Here is a 14,505-nt window from a genome sequence, read left to right as displayed (position 1 = left end):
AGAAGAAGGAATATAGGAAGAGTTATTTCCATGTGTGTGCCTTATTCATTGCCAAAGTAAGGACAAAGTAAGCATTTCACTGGTCTCTGAAGGGAGGGGGGAAAAAACAACAACGCTCACGTTTCATGCTTGCTCACCTGTAACCACAATGCAAGAGTCTATGGTTCTGTTTCTACAAGCACAGATGATCACCACATAGTTGGTCTTTGCCAGCTTTCCTTCAAGGAGCATCTTAAACATTTCTGAAAGTCCTTCAGCCAACGAATAGCTGCACTCAATGATGTGGACACTGTCATTGCATGAGCTGGCTGCCAGGCCTGCTAACCAGGGGAGCTGAGCAGATGTGACCGGGGCAATGGGGCCAGGAATGTGAGGAAAAGCTTGGGGAATGGCCTGCTGATACTGACGGATTTCAGAGAGGTACATCTCCCGCCATGAACGCATGAAGATCTGTTCCAAATCCTCCATCAAAGGTACCTGGTCTGAAGCTAGGGGAAAAAAAATCAGAAAAGCAAAAAAAGATAATGAACAAGAGGGATCCATCTGCTATCAAAGCTACTCACTTCTCCTCCGGTTACATTCCGATTGCTGTAGTTTTTATATATAGTCAAGATACTGACAATCTTAAAATTACATCCATGATAGATGAATTAATTAGACACACAAAGAAACTGCTCATGCAAAAGGATAAATAAATTTATGTGCAATATAAATGCATTACTGAAATTTTTAATTTGAACATTTACCATTGGAGAAAACACTTCTTGTTTATCTCCAGAAATTATAGGAGCCGTTATTTCAAGACTCACCTTCAGCACTTTTGTTATAAAAAGATTATTTTAGTCTCACCTTGAAATGATACTTTTTATATAATACACAATAAATGAAGCACATATATTAGTGTACAAATTAGTTCTCTACTAACATTTGAACTTTGTAAATCCTCCAAGCTGATTAAATAACTTTTCCCTATATTTTCCCAGACTGAGGAAGCTTATTGGATGAGAAGCTAAATGTTTTCAAAGGAAAAGGCCAAGGAAGTCCAGTTGCCTTTTGGAAAAAAGCACCTATGGGATAACCATGACTTGGATGATTGAGAATCTCCATGGCCACATTTTTTTTCCAGAATTTTTTTTCTCTTAAGAAAGGAAATTCCACTAAATTTTTGCAATATGCAATTATAGTCCATCAATTACATTTTTTCACAACACTTTAAAGCAAAATATTATGCATGCAGAAGACAGGAAATCAAAGGAAATGATGAGGGATTCAATCAGTGTACATGCACAGGGTGGCTGTCACATTTACTGGAGCTACTCATTATATGTGCACCTAACTAAAATAATAAAAATATTTTTATTCCAGTTTATGAAATCACCTTTTCAATAACGATTTGAACTGACAGTTCTAAGAACATCTGAAATAGGATGTTGATTGAATAAACTCACCAAGCTGAACAAGGTAGTAGACTGTTAACAAGAGCTGCATTTCCTCTGAAATTGGCTGTACAGTGGAGGCTCCATATTGTTCATAAGACCTAGACAGAGACTGTGCATTCTTATAACATGTATACAAAAGAGGGCTCACTATGACATCATTAAGGTTCCCACAAAGGTAAGGGAAGTTCCCATGCCCTGTTGAAGCAAAACATAACAAAGTGGATCCCAAGTGCACAATATAAAGAGGCATAAATGTGTTACAAAGTGTTTTTTTAAAATAAAATAAAAAAAAACCAACCCATATATATTTGCATTAAAGATGTTGGTCTTTTCATATAATTGTTTTTACCTTTAAATATGACTGGTTTTGCTTTATATATTTTAAGCAAATTTTCAGGAACCGAAACTGGTTCCCCAGAAGCCACTATTGGAGAAGATGCTGGTCCTACCAAAGTAGCATGAGGTAAACAGGAGAGGCCTCCTCCTCCATCTGAAAATCAGTTTAAACTTTGATTTAAAAGAAGAGGCAAAAAACAAAACAAAACAGCAAGGAGAGGAAAGATAACGTATTTTAACTTTTCCAGAATTCATGCACTAGAATCATCTGGGAAGATGCAGTTCCCACACACATTGAGGACACGGAATTAAGGCCTTTGTCACTAGCTTTTATCCTAAGTAATCTCTTTTCTCTCCTGTCTCTACTACATTCCTTCTGTTCTTAAATCTCAGGCAACCAATTCCATATTGCTTCTATTGAGCCATGGTGGCACAATGGTTAAGTTATTGCAGGCTGCTTCTGCCAACTGCCGGCTGACTGCAGTTTGGCAGTTCAAATCTCACCAGGCTCAAAGTTGATTCAGCCTTCTATCCTTCTGCGGTGGGTAAAATGAGGACCCAGATTGTTGGGGGCAATATGCTGACTCTGTAAACTGCTTAGAGAGGGCTCTAAAGCACTGTGAAGTAGTATATAAGTCTATGTGCTATTGCTATTGCTATCCAGCCTCTGGTCTCAAGTCCTAACATAGCATTCATTCATCTTCAGCCTCTATCCCAATAGAAGATGAGAAACAACTACAAGGAGCAGACAAAGTTGATGTATTTTAAATATGATTACATTATTTTACTAATTAATAAGAATTTCTTAATAACTTGTTTTAAAAAATCACATATGATAATGCCTGGGACAGTCTGATAATTACCCGAGATATCATTTATGGGTGGTCCTCGACTTACAACCACCACTGAGATAGGAAAATTCATTGTTAAGTGGTGTGGTCATGTGACTGACTTGCAAATTTTTTTTCCTGCTGGCTTCCTTATTGGTAGTGCATGTTGGAAGCTGGACGGAAAGGATGCAATTGGTGATCATGTGATCGCTGGTTGTCAAGTGCCCAGATCATGATCACATGACTATGTGGACATTGCAACAGTCAAAAGTCACTTTTTTTACTACTTTTGTTAACTTTGAATAGTCACTCAATGAATGATTGTAAGTAGAGGACTACCTGTAATAAAGTCTGACATTTGCTCAGCTTTAAGAATCAATGAATACATAATGCATTTTTCTGCTAAGGACTGCAGAGTGAATTCAGTGAACTCAACTCAACAACATGGGTACTCCTATCTTTATTCATCCACATTCAGAGACTATATAGTAGTAGACACAGCCTATGATATAAGAAAAGGTTTGTAAAGAAGTTATACAGAACAATTTGCTAATTTTCAAACAGGCATCCAATAAGAGGCTATGTAGTAGAATCTTAACCCTAAAATATATATCTTTGATTACCATTTTTATTTCTAGTTGGGATTTGTGAGTTGGACTGCATATTCCAAGCTTCATTGGAGGAGGGAGACTCTGGTGACCACCCTTTGTGGCGTTTTTTGGGAGGTCCTGGGTTTGGTAAAGTGCCTAGATAACAATAAGAATACCAAAACTAATTCTTTGTTTCCTTGCTGAAAGCACATTTGCATGTCATACTTTAAAAACCACTTGGCTCCTTTGCAACAAGCACGAGAGAGTGTATAAAAAAAACAATGGTACATTAAAGACAAAATCAATATCAATTCAACAGACTATTAAGCAATTTTAAACAGTTTAAATACTAGAGAGAAAAGACCATTTACAAACATATATTAGAACTAGAAGATGTTAAAATTCTGCAGTGATTGTATTATACAATTTCACAGCTTTTCCTCATGAGGGCAGCATACACTACTTATATTGTACTTCATCTAGTACTTCATTTGCCTTTCTCTAGCAAATTCACAGAGAAAAGCCAGAAAAGTTCACATGATATTTTAGAAACAACAAGTTTCCATAAAACCTTTTGCTCAAGAGTAAATGCTCCGAGACGAGTTTTCAAAAAAACCAAAGTTTTGTTTGCACCTACGGCTGAACAGGCAAAGAAATAAAATAGAGCTTTCTGGTAAAAATGGCCCTGCTATATATTGTCTTAATATGCCTTGGACTTTTTTTTAGTTGGATTTGCAGGATTTGGAAGACAGGAAATCCCAGGAATATAGGCTAGAATTAGAAACCACCTCCCTCCCTACCATCTCCCAAAAGAAAATAAAAATCAAAGGCGGTGAGAATTATTTTAATAGTTGAGTAGCAAATTTTTAGAAACTTCTGAGTTAGTTACATGATATTAACTCCTTGGCAAATCCTACTGCCAACATGAATATAGGATGAGCAGTTTTAATATTTGCGCTTCACATTTGAATATACTGACCTTACATTGTCTATTGTTTCTTTCTTTTTTTACAGTGTACAGCAATTTTTTCATTAATTCATTTGTTTCCAGGACCTATATCAGGGTTGTCAAACCCAAGGCCTGGGAACCAGATCCGGTCCACGGAATACTTAGATTCAGCCCACATGGGAGCCCTGGAAATAGCGAAGGACTGGCCCGTGGTGCCTCCTGAGCTCTCTTTGCTGGCAGAGGGTTGCAGGAGGCTGTCCCAGCTGAAAACGGAGCTCGGGAGCCTGTTTTTGCTGGGAAAGTGCCTGGGCCACAGGTGTCCCCGATACGAATGATGTCAAGCTGCCCACGCTCACCCTGGCCCCCGAAATCAAACACAACCCTGATGCAGCCCTCAATGAAATAGAGTTTGATACCCCTGACCTATATGGTTGCCTATCTCATACAATGACACTAGGCAGCTCACAATAATACTTAAAACATAGTTAAAAACAAAGGTACCTTTCTCTTCAGCATTGGACCAAACTTTCTCACAGCTCAAGTCCCCAGCCTAGCCCAATGCTTGGGAAAAAAGCCATGTCTTCACAGCCATAAAGAAAGCTAAAGGGGTAGGAATTCCTCAGTGGAAGACTATTTCAAAGGCCTAGGGAAGCCACCAAGAAGGTGCACCTCCAAAGTCCTATCAGGTAACAACATCTAAGGGGGGGGGGGACCTGAAACACGCTCACCCTATCTAAACTAGCAGGAGGGACATACACCTTCAAGGAGAGGCAGTCCTGCAAATACTCATGTACATAGACCTATGCATATGTGGAGGGAGAGACAGTACAGTACAAGTACAGTAAGAAAAAGCTTTTGCATTGATGCCAAAAGTCATGAAAGCAAGTGCGAAATAAACTTTTTGAAAGCCATAGTGGGCCATTTTTTTTTACCAGGAAGCTCCTATCTCACATCAATACTTGCTTCTCTTCAGGCAGACCCAGAGGAGAAATTTTGCATATACTGGCAGGTTTATACTCTGAAGACAATACTTCTAGCCCCCTGGCTTCAATGGCCTTAAAAGCAAGCTCCCCTTGAACTGTGCTTGAAAACAGATGGCTACCAGAATCATTTTTATATAACAGTACCTATATACTAAGTCCAATGGTATTTGTCTCCTGGTGAAAAAGACCCTGGTGAAGAAATAGCTTTTCCTCGTCTTCCAATAGCAAGGCTAAATTCCACTGTGTGAATGCAAGTCCACACTTGGTTTAGCCTTAACACAATTCCAGTGCCTGGAATACACAAGCATGTTACTGCACAAACAAAATAAGATACCTAATGCTGATGGTTTTGTCATGGAAGGTAAATTGCTTTTTAGTGAGAGTTGATTGGCGGAGTCTTTCCCATTGTAGGCTGGATGGCAAGCAGCTGATGGGAGATGCTCAGGAGCTGTGTCAATATGAAGGAAAGAAAACAGTCAGCAGGGTAGTGCTTTTCATACATCGAGTCAGAAAGGGAGAAGTTCTCACCACAGCCAACTTGCCATGGCCAATTTGCTGCTGTCAACTTACCACGGGATTCACTTAGCTCCTTTTTTTAAAATTTCCTATTTATTTATTTTATTTTAATTATAAGAATACAACATGGTGTAGCCGTTCTGGCATTACAATTGTTATACGTATATAAATTTGACTTCACCATTTACAATCCTCTTTTTTGATACATTTTTTACTAATTATTCTAATCATCATATTTACTTATGTTCCGACCTTGCCTTCTTCTATGCAACCACTGATAAAAATTATTCCATGTTTCATAGTACTCAAATTTCCCCTTATTTTTTAATTCTAGAGTTAACCTGTCTGATACTGCATAGGCCATAATTTTCCTTATTACCTCTGTTTCTGGCAATATGTCTTCCTTCTTCCAATATTGAGCATATATTATTCTAGCCGCTGTCAACACATGTACTATTAGATAAATTAAATCCTTCCTATATCCTTCTGATATTATTCTTAGGAGAAAAAATTCCAGCTTAAATAGAATATACTCTCCCACCATTTGTTCCACCCATGTCTGGATTAATCTCCAATATTTTTTTTATTTTTTTTTTGCGGCATTGCAGGTCCACCACATGTGAAAAAATGTGCCTGATACATCTTTGCATTTCCAACAATTTGGAGATAGACTTTTAAACATTTTGGAAAGCCTTGCTGGTGGAAGATGCCACCTGTAAAACATCTTATAAAAGTTTTCCTTATATGCCGTGACCAATGTTATTTTCTTATTGGTGGTCCAAAGCTTTTGCCATTTAGCCAATTCAATATTATAACCAAAAAAATTTGCCCATACCACCATTATTTATTTTACATGTTCTTCCTCCAGTTTGTATTCTAATAAATACCTATATAGTACTTTTATTAATTTATCATTGGTCTCTAACAGAAGCTTATCCAGAATTGTTAACTCTTTATTAATGCCCCATGATTTCCTGTCCTGTAAGTAAGACCACCATTCTACATTCACTCCTTGTGCTACCAGTTCTAATCTAGTTTTCAGTTCTCCCTATTCATTCAGTATGTCTCTATATGTTACGATTTTCTCCATATTTATCGAATTTGGGTGCATAAATGCTTCTAGTGTGGAAAGCCAAATAAGTGTTTTCATGTAATTTTGATATTTGATTTTGTTCGAAACTATTAACAGTGCCTGTCTTAACTAGTGTCTCTGAAAATATTTATGTGCTGTACCTTTTTCGTACCATAAGAAGGTATGCCAGCCCACTTGAATATCATGGCCTTCTAATTTTAACAGTCTTTTATTCCTCAACGTAATCCATTCTTTTATCCATGTTAGAATTGCCGCATAATAATATAACTCCCATTCAGGCAAGCCAAATCCTCCTTTTTCTTTAGTGTCTTGCATAACTTTCAGCTTAATTCTTAGCCTCTTTCTCTGCCATATCAATTTTGACATTAGTTGGTTTTGATTCTTGAAAACGCCTTTCTCCAATTTAATAGGAATATTTTGAAATAAAATATTTTTATTTGTTTATTTAGCTCCTTTTATTTTTGTTGACCATGTTTTTGTCAAAATTATTTTATCTCTTGTATCAAAGGAAATCTTTCCTTATGACTACCAGCTTTTGTAATACTTTGATGAATAATAAAAGGAATTGATCCCGCATTGAATTGTCCCGTGGCAAGTTGGCCATGGCAAGTTGGCCGTGGTGAATTGGCCATGGTGAGTTGTCATAGACCCCATCAAGTTATACAGCTGAATGGATGAAAAATGTGTTTAACATATCCTTTTAAATATGCAATAGTGCATTTGTACTAAATTCATCAGAGTTGTATCTGTTAAACAGACATTCAGAGTTCCAGATTAAAAGCTAGGGGCATCTAAGAAATGTGAGTTGTCTGAGGGAACCATTATTATATGCCCATATAGCTAAAGAACTTGAGTATATAACTAAGTCTTCAATATAACGTATGGCACTTTCTCCTTCATGTTTTAGAGCAGGGGTGTCAAACTGAAGGCCCGGGGGCCAGATCTGGCCCATGGGGTGATTAGATCTGGCCTGCAGGGCCACCCTGGAAATGGCAAAAGACTGGCCTGCGGTGCCTCTGCCAGCAAAAACAGAACTCGGGTGGGCTGCACACAGCCCTCTTGAGCTCTGTTTTCATTGGTAGAGGGTTACTTACAGGAGGCCGTTGCAGCCGAAAATGGAGCTCAGGAGCCTGTTTTCTCTGGCAGAGGGCTCGGGCCACCACAGGCACCCCTGACACGAGTGATGTCGAGCTGGCCACACCCACTCTGGCCACGCCCACTCTGGCCCTCCGAGGTAAAATACAATCCTGATGTGGCCTTCAATGAAATCGAGTTTGACACCCTTGTTTTAGAAGCTTTGAGAAATGTTCATTGCTCCAGCCAACTCAGAAAAGTAGCAAAAGATATCTTCCTTCTTATATTAGCAATAATAATCTGCTAGTTAATAATAATATTTTATTAAACCTGTATGCCAGCTGATTCCCAACAACTCTGAGAGTCTCACAACGAGCAAAGAAATTACAATAAAACTGCTAAAAAGATTTTTAAAACGGCCACAACCACAGATGGGAAATTATTTTGTTTTATAAGAGTAATTGTTAGTTTGGTTAATTTTAGCCATCTTTAATATTTAACTTCAGGGTTTTTTTATTATTATAATTACTTGCCACATTCCCTTTCAGGGTAAAAATATTATACAAATCACAGATGTGAGAAACAATAAGCCACAGAATTAAAAGTGTGAAATAAGAGACAGGTAAGAGAAATGTAGCTAAATCTATACTACACCATTCATCGTACTTGGCTACGTTTCTATATTTCTCTAGCTTCAAAAAATGTTCTAGTTTCCATCAGTCTGGTACATGATTCAAATATTGTCTCTTGTTCTTTAATTTTCTCATACCTCTCTTCTATAAGGGATGATTTAGTTATTTTTTCTAGATTTTTTTCCCTCAGCCTTTTCACTCTTCCTCCATATTTATTTTCTTTTTCTACCCTCATCCATTCTATCACTAATGTGTTTCTTCCATGTTAATGATTCACTTTTGCATTCAATCCAAGCTTCATGCTTTAGTCCTCATTTTTGTTTTAAAATGCATCTTCTTAATAATCCATTCATGCTGCATTTAACTTACTTTTTATGTTTACTCAGATTCAGATTCATACTCCTTCCAGCATTACACAATTATATTTCACTGAAAATCATTAGGTTTCTCAGGCAACGTATTCAGAATTTGCCCACAAAGGTAAATAAACATTTATATACCCAGTCAATAAACTTTTAACAACACCACTTTTTATTAGTAAATACATTAAACAACCAAGAGCATATCCAACATTCTTGTTCATTCTCTATCCAATGTTAATCATTCACTAAGCAACCAATTTATTCTCACAGATGTTTCCACTTCTTTTATATGCTGTTTTTATTGCATTTAGTACCAAACATTAATTCCACAGTGATGCAGACTATTTCTTTTTTTAATATCATACTCTTTCTATAAATAAGCAAGTGTACCATGCACTTTCTCATATTTATAATTTTCTCAAAAAAACTACTAAACAGGAAAAGTGTTATTTGATTTAATCAACTCTCTGAACTTTAACACAATTGGTGTAATGAAGTCTAAATATCATACTTTAGTGAAGCATGATAATTTTGTGAGAAGGTCACATTGAATTTTACGAGGTTTACCTCTGAGTGAACAAGAATTGTTTTAGTCACCTAAGAAAGCACCTCCTACAAGGGCAGGAGACTTTTCTGAAGACTGAATAAATCCTTAAATGTTATTTTAAGAATTGAAATAGCTATCTAAAAAAGGCCCCATCAACCAAAATGAATGCAATGTTCTTGCCATAATTATTTCTATTGTTAAGCCAGTTATTAAGTGGCCTTTATCAACCAGTGCTATATAAATTTTATAACATCATTTCCAACCTGGCAACCTGGGACTGCCATTTCCAGAATTCTTAGTTAGCGGTCCCACAATTGGCAATTCACAGTGCAGATACAGAGAGACTTAGCACTGATGGAAGCTATGGGACTTATTTTTAAACTGATTTATTTATTTCTCACCTTTATTATTTTTACAAATGATTCAAGGTAGCAAAAACACCCAATACGTCTTCCCTCTCCTATTTTCCCAACAACAACCACTCTGTGCGGTAAGTTTGATTCTTCAAATCAAAGAATCTACTAGCCAAGATTTTGTCAAGGTAATCCAGATTTTTAAAAATAGACAAAAAAATTTTTTTTCATTTAGATGTAATTAGTCCCCATCTCTTCAATATAGGACCAGCCCTACAAAGCTTTGGCTTGGCTTTTTCTTCCTGTCAGATGAAGTTGTGAGGTGATTTAAAGTCTAAGTCACAGCATTTCCTTACTTATACACATGTGAAAAGCCCTGGCTTTAAAGCAGTTTCAGATAACAGATAATCAGAGTTGGAAGGGACCTTGTAGGTCATCTGGTCCAACCCACCGCCCAAGCGGGAGACCCTACACCATTTCTGACAAATGGCAGTCCAATCTCTTCTTGAAAGTCTCAAGTGATGGCGCTCCCACAACTTCCCAGGGCAAGCTGTTCCATTGGTTGATTGTTCTCACTGTCAGAAAGTTTCTCCTTATATTCAAATAAAGCACAGTTTCAAATAAAGCACAGTTGATATAGAAATAAGTTAACTCAACAAACTTTATTTGTATTGTAAGACCAAAGAGATCAACAACTGCTTTCCAACTGGCAAAGAATTATTGGAAGTGAAACAATATTTCACATTTCAAAGAAATCATTGCATATCAGTCTATTCTTGGCATTAAATCCCATCTGAAACAGAAATCCGAATTATGCATCCATGGTGCATCACAGATGTTGACCCTCTTAACACTTCTAGTTTTGTGTTCAGATAACATGTTAAATTAGGTTAAGTTGAAGAACCACCATCTGCATATGCATAGCATGCTAGCCTCGGTTAACCTTGATCAGTTTTATTTATTCATTTCTGCCTTTGCCTAAAGTGCAAATCCAGCCAGTTTGATTATTTTACAATTTAATATGTTTTGTAAAGCTGCCAAAATAGATTAACTCAGTGTCAGACTTATTCAATCAGCAGCGATAAATAATAGGCAAGTTCATGTATTGCTCCAAGTGATTTAGGGTCATACACAATGCTAAAGCCATGCTGTTGTTTCAATCCATCCAGGCTTGATTTGACATAGCAAGCAAAGGAAAATGCAGATCAGAACATCTGAGAAAAAAAAACCCTCAGTACTTACTTGTTTGATGGATTCCAGCTTGAACTACTGGATGTGCAGCTAGAAATGGTTCGTTCATAACAGTTGCTGAAGAGCCTGTGTGCTCTGGAGGCTGAAACAATGTATGGGAAGAAGTGTTGGAGGAGGACTGTCGGCTTCTGAATTCTAAAAAAAAAAATGAGATGCTTGTTATCCAGTAAGACCTGCTCACTTTGTTTTTGCAAATCTATAAAAATTGAATTTTATATGTCAACACAAGCAGGCATGCCTACATTATTGCTTCAAAGAAGGAACTCATGAACTCTTATTCATTCCTGAGAAATGTCATTCGAATCATTGGTTTCATATAATTCGTCTTCATATCAATAAAATATTTTGCCCATTCTTGTTTCCTCCAGGAATGGGAGAAGACTGAATGGGAGAAGACCACATTATGGTTCAGTCTTATATTGAAGGCATATTGGGAGTCTATAGGTGTTAATGCCTTCCGGACTATCTATTAAAGCACTTTTAAAAAGGAGACTTTAAAGTAAATACTTACACTTTTTAGAAGTGTTTTATTGGGCTTTTAACAAAATGTCAATGATCTTTAGCAGATTTATTTCTGAGGAGTTCTATGTCAGTAACTTCTAAACTTTCCAGAGATATTCCAGACCTTTTAAAAGGAGAGCTACATTATCTCACCTGCCCCCTTCCAGCAGATTGCAGAGCCTTTGGTAAGTGTGCCTTGTGCATTCCTGATCAGATAATACTTTAAGTGTTTCTGTTTCTTGGGTTGAGAGGTCAGCTTTAGATTGATATGGTTAGAAAACTCAGTAAAGTAGCAGAATCCTTTCTTGCCACAGCCAACGCAGTTTCCAGAGAAACCTGACGAAACAAACAGTAACAAAGACGAGGTAAGATAAATGAAATAGTCCATACAATGTGTTTCAGTCTGCTTGGAATGGCTTTAACAAAAGGAACAATAGCTCTGAACACAAGAAGAGACACACACAGACACCAGATTTTTCAAAATTAAAAAACAAACAAACCTGACTTTAATACCTATCTTATTTCTTTCACTTAGATTTTAATGAAAACTCAGGTGGAAACACCGTATCTCTCAGATGATTAGCCAGGCAGATCAATGGATAATGAGAATAAGGAAAAAAGGAAAGAAATTGGTATCACAGCTACAAGTTTGATTACACTTTTTAGATGTTTATGACCTAGATAATTTGAGAATTATCCCTTATCAGACTTGGCACACAGCCAAAATACAGCTCTCCACAATGCAGAAAAATAGCACTATATCTTCTTAACTAAGAACAAGCTCTAATGCCACCCAATTTACAAAAATAAAAATAATAATATTGTGGGTTGAGCATTAGACTTGCTATAAGACCAACTACTAAATAAAACATCTGAGTCTTTTAATACTTGGGTTTGAAATTAACTTCCTTGAAATTTTTACATTCTAAGACATCCACTTGTAGCCAAAAACTAAAAATAACTTTCTTGCCAGCTATAGTCTATATACATCTACTAAATAGAGTTTGAGTTTATTTTCCATGACAAATAGATTCTATGTTTAACTGTAGATATTGTATCTGTTTACCTCCTACAATACAAGCTGAGAGATTTTGAAAGCAAGTTTGTACAAGAGGACGGGCTATTAATAAAACTGACTGGCTGGCGGTCTAGTTTTTTTCATTAAAAAGAACAAATGGATAAGCCTATAAAATGTTCACCTAAAAGAACCCTTAAAAGGCAGAACTAAGCGGAATTATGCTGTACATTTCCAAAATTCCTACAAGGGCACACTGTTTTCCCCCCACAATTGGATTGTTATTTTGCAAACTTGCATGCAGAATAAAAATGCTTTTGAATAACTGCAGGCCCATTTTCCATATTTAAGAGAGGCTTTCTAAAAATGTTCATACAGTCAAATTGTACTGGCATGACATTTTCAAGCAATTCAGTAAGTAAATGTGAATCGTATGTCATGCCCAGTTATACACAAGCATCTGGACCTAGCACAGGGCAGGACATAGCCTCATCTTGTAAACAAATTAAATAAAAAGATTTTCCATGTGCACTGTAGTTAAATCAGAGGTCACAGAAGCCAAACCAACCAGAAGGTGCTCCAATTTATCTCTGTCATACGGCTGAGACCTCAAAATGGCTAGAAATCAATATTTGTCGTCGGATTGATAAAGGCCTTTCACCTCAAGGTCATTGGTTCAAAACCAGCCCATATCAACCCTGACCAAAGGTTGATCAGTCTGTTAATTTTATTTAGCCAATTCTGGCAGACCACATCTGGGGCACTGTGATTCCTCTTAGTGCTTGTGACCTTTCAAGGACGGGCCAAAGACCCGAATAAGTCTTTTAGTTTTAGATGTACTCCACCTGTGTCCAGGCTCTTTTATTATTTCACTGCCCTGCTGAATTTTGTGGAAAATATTGGATTCCTATGATATTGCCAGGCACTACAAGAGTCTTCCTTGGTGCTTATGCTCTTCTGAAATGAACAGGAAAACAATTGTCAGTCTCACCATCATCACTGTCCTTCAAGCTTGCTGCCAGCTGCCATGGAAACGGGAAGCGAGGGAGCAATGGTCATTTGGGAGGGGAAATGTGCAGGTGATGTGAGAGTAGAATTGCTGGGAATCGATGGGGAGGCTTGGACTCAGAGAGGCCAGCCTGGGTTATTTGACATCTTCAAGGCCAACCGTCCTGGGAACGGCCTGCACGAGGGCAGCATGGAGCACATGGACCAGAGACATTCCCAAAACATCACCCTGGGTGATGATTGGACTCTGTCTGCCTGACTACTGGGAAGTAGGCTCTGAGATAATTTTCAATTTGTCTTTTCCCTGTGCGTTTGCTTCAGATCTTGCCTGACTTTTGCTGCTTTCAGTTCGTTCTTAGTAAAAGCACTTTTTCTCTGAATCTATAGAGTCAAGGGTTTTCTTTCCTAGGAATTGATTGGAGGCAGCCCTGACAACAATAAAAGACATTAAATTAGGATCTTATGGTCTAAAAACCAGATCGCTCAACACTGGAGAAACAATTACACAATACCGTGAAGGATTCACCTCTCTGATTATATATATATATATATATATATATATATATATATATATATATATATATATATATATATATATATATATATATATATGCCTTCACTTCGTCAGGTATTTTCCCACGTCATTATAGTTGTGCTTTAAAGTTGTAGCAACGTTTGCAGAATATCATGCCATCATCAGGCTTCTGTTTGTGTCCGTCTAGTCAGACTTTACAGTGGTTTCAGATTTAAATGGGCAGCCTATTGCTGTGCCAGAATGGTTTTTCTTCATCCTGATTGGTTGGGAGTCTTGGTCTGTGTTTATTGGTCTAGTCTGTAAAAGTCTGACTCACAGCGGACACAATACAGAATGATGATATGAGATTCTGCTGAAATATATATACAAAGCTGAAGGCCATATATACGAAACTTAAGAAACAAAATATATATATATATATGTTTTCTGAATACCATATATATATGGTATTCAGCTTTATTTTCCCACGTCATTATGAATTATCAGAGAAG

At 37.2% G+C, this 14,505-nt stretch overlaps 1 protein-coding gene across 2 annotated transcripts in view; it reads right to left on the bottom strand.

Annotated features, from left to right (window-relative positions):
• GREB1 (growth regulating estrogen receptor binding 1) overlaps nucleotides 1–14,505 on the bottom strand; it is a 63,237-nt gene that overhangs the window by 32,920 nt on the left and 15,812 nt on the right. For both annotated transcript variants that reach the window (XM_087946699.1, XM_026674305.2), the window contains exons 4-10: nucleotides 11,610–11,792; nucleotides 10,947–11,090; nucleotides 5,462–5,575; nucleotides 3,229–3,351; nucleotides 1,789–1,929; nucleotides 1,449–1,634; nucleotides 138–488 (exon numbers count right to left, since the gene is read on the bottom strand). In XM_087946699.1, the coding sequence (XP_087802825.1) occupies nucleotides 138–488; nucleotides 1,449–1,634; nucleotides 1,789–1,929; nucleotides 3,229–3,351; nucleotides 5,462–5,575; nucleotides 10,947–11,090; nucleotides 11,610–11,792 (1,242 nt within the window). The remainder of the gene's footprint in view (nucleotides 1–137; nucleotides 489–1,448; nucleotides 1,635–1,788; nucleotides 1,930–3,228; nucleotides 3,352–5,461; nucleotides 5,576–10,946; nucleotides 11,091–11,609; nucleotides 11,793–14,505) is intronic.

The sequence above is a fragment of the Notechis scutatus genome, chromosome 1, assembly GCF_049901735.1.
Source record: "Notechis scutatus isolate UNSWTSFEM ecotype Mainland chromosome 1, rNotScu1.2, whole genome shotgun sequence".
NCBI lineage: Eukaryota > Metazoa > Chordata > Lepidosauria > Squamata > Elapidae > Notechis > Notechis scutatus.
This window is presented reverse-complemented; position numbering and strand designations above follow the sequence as displayed.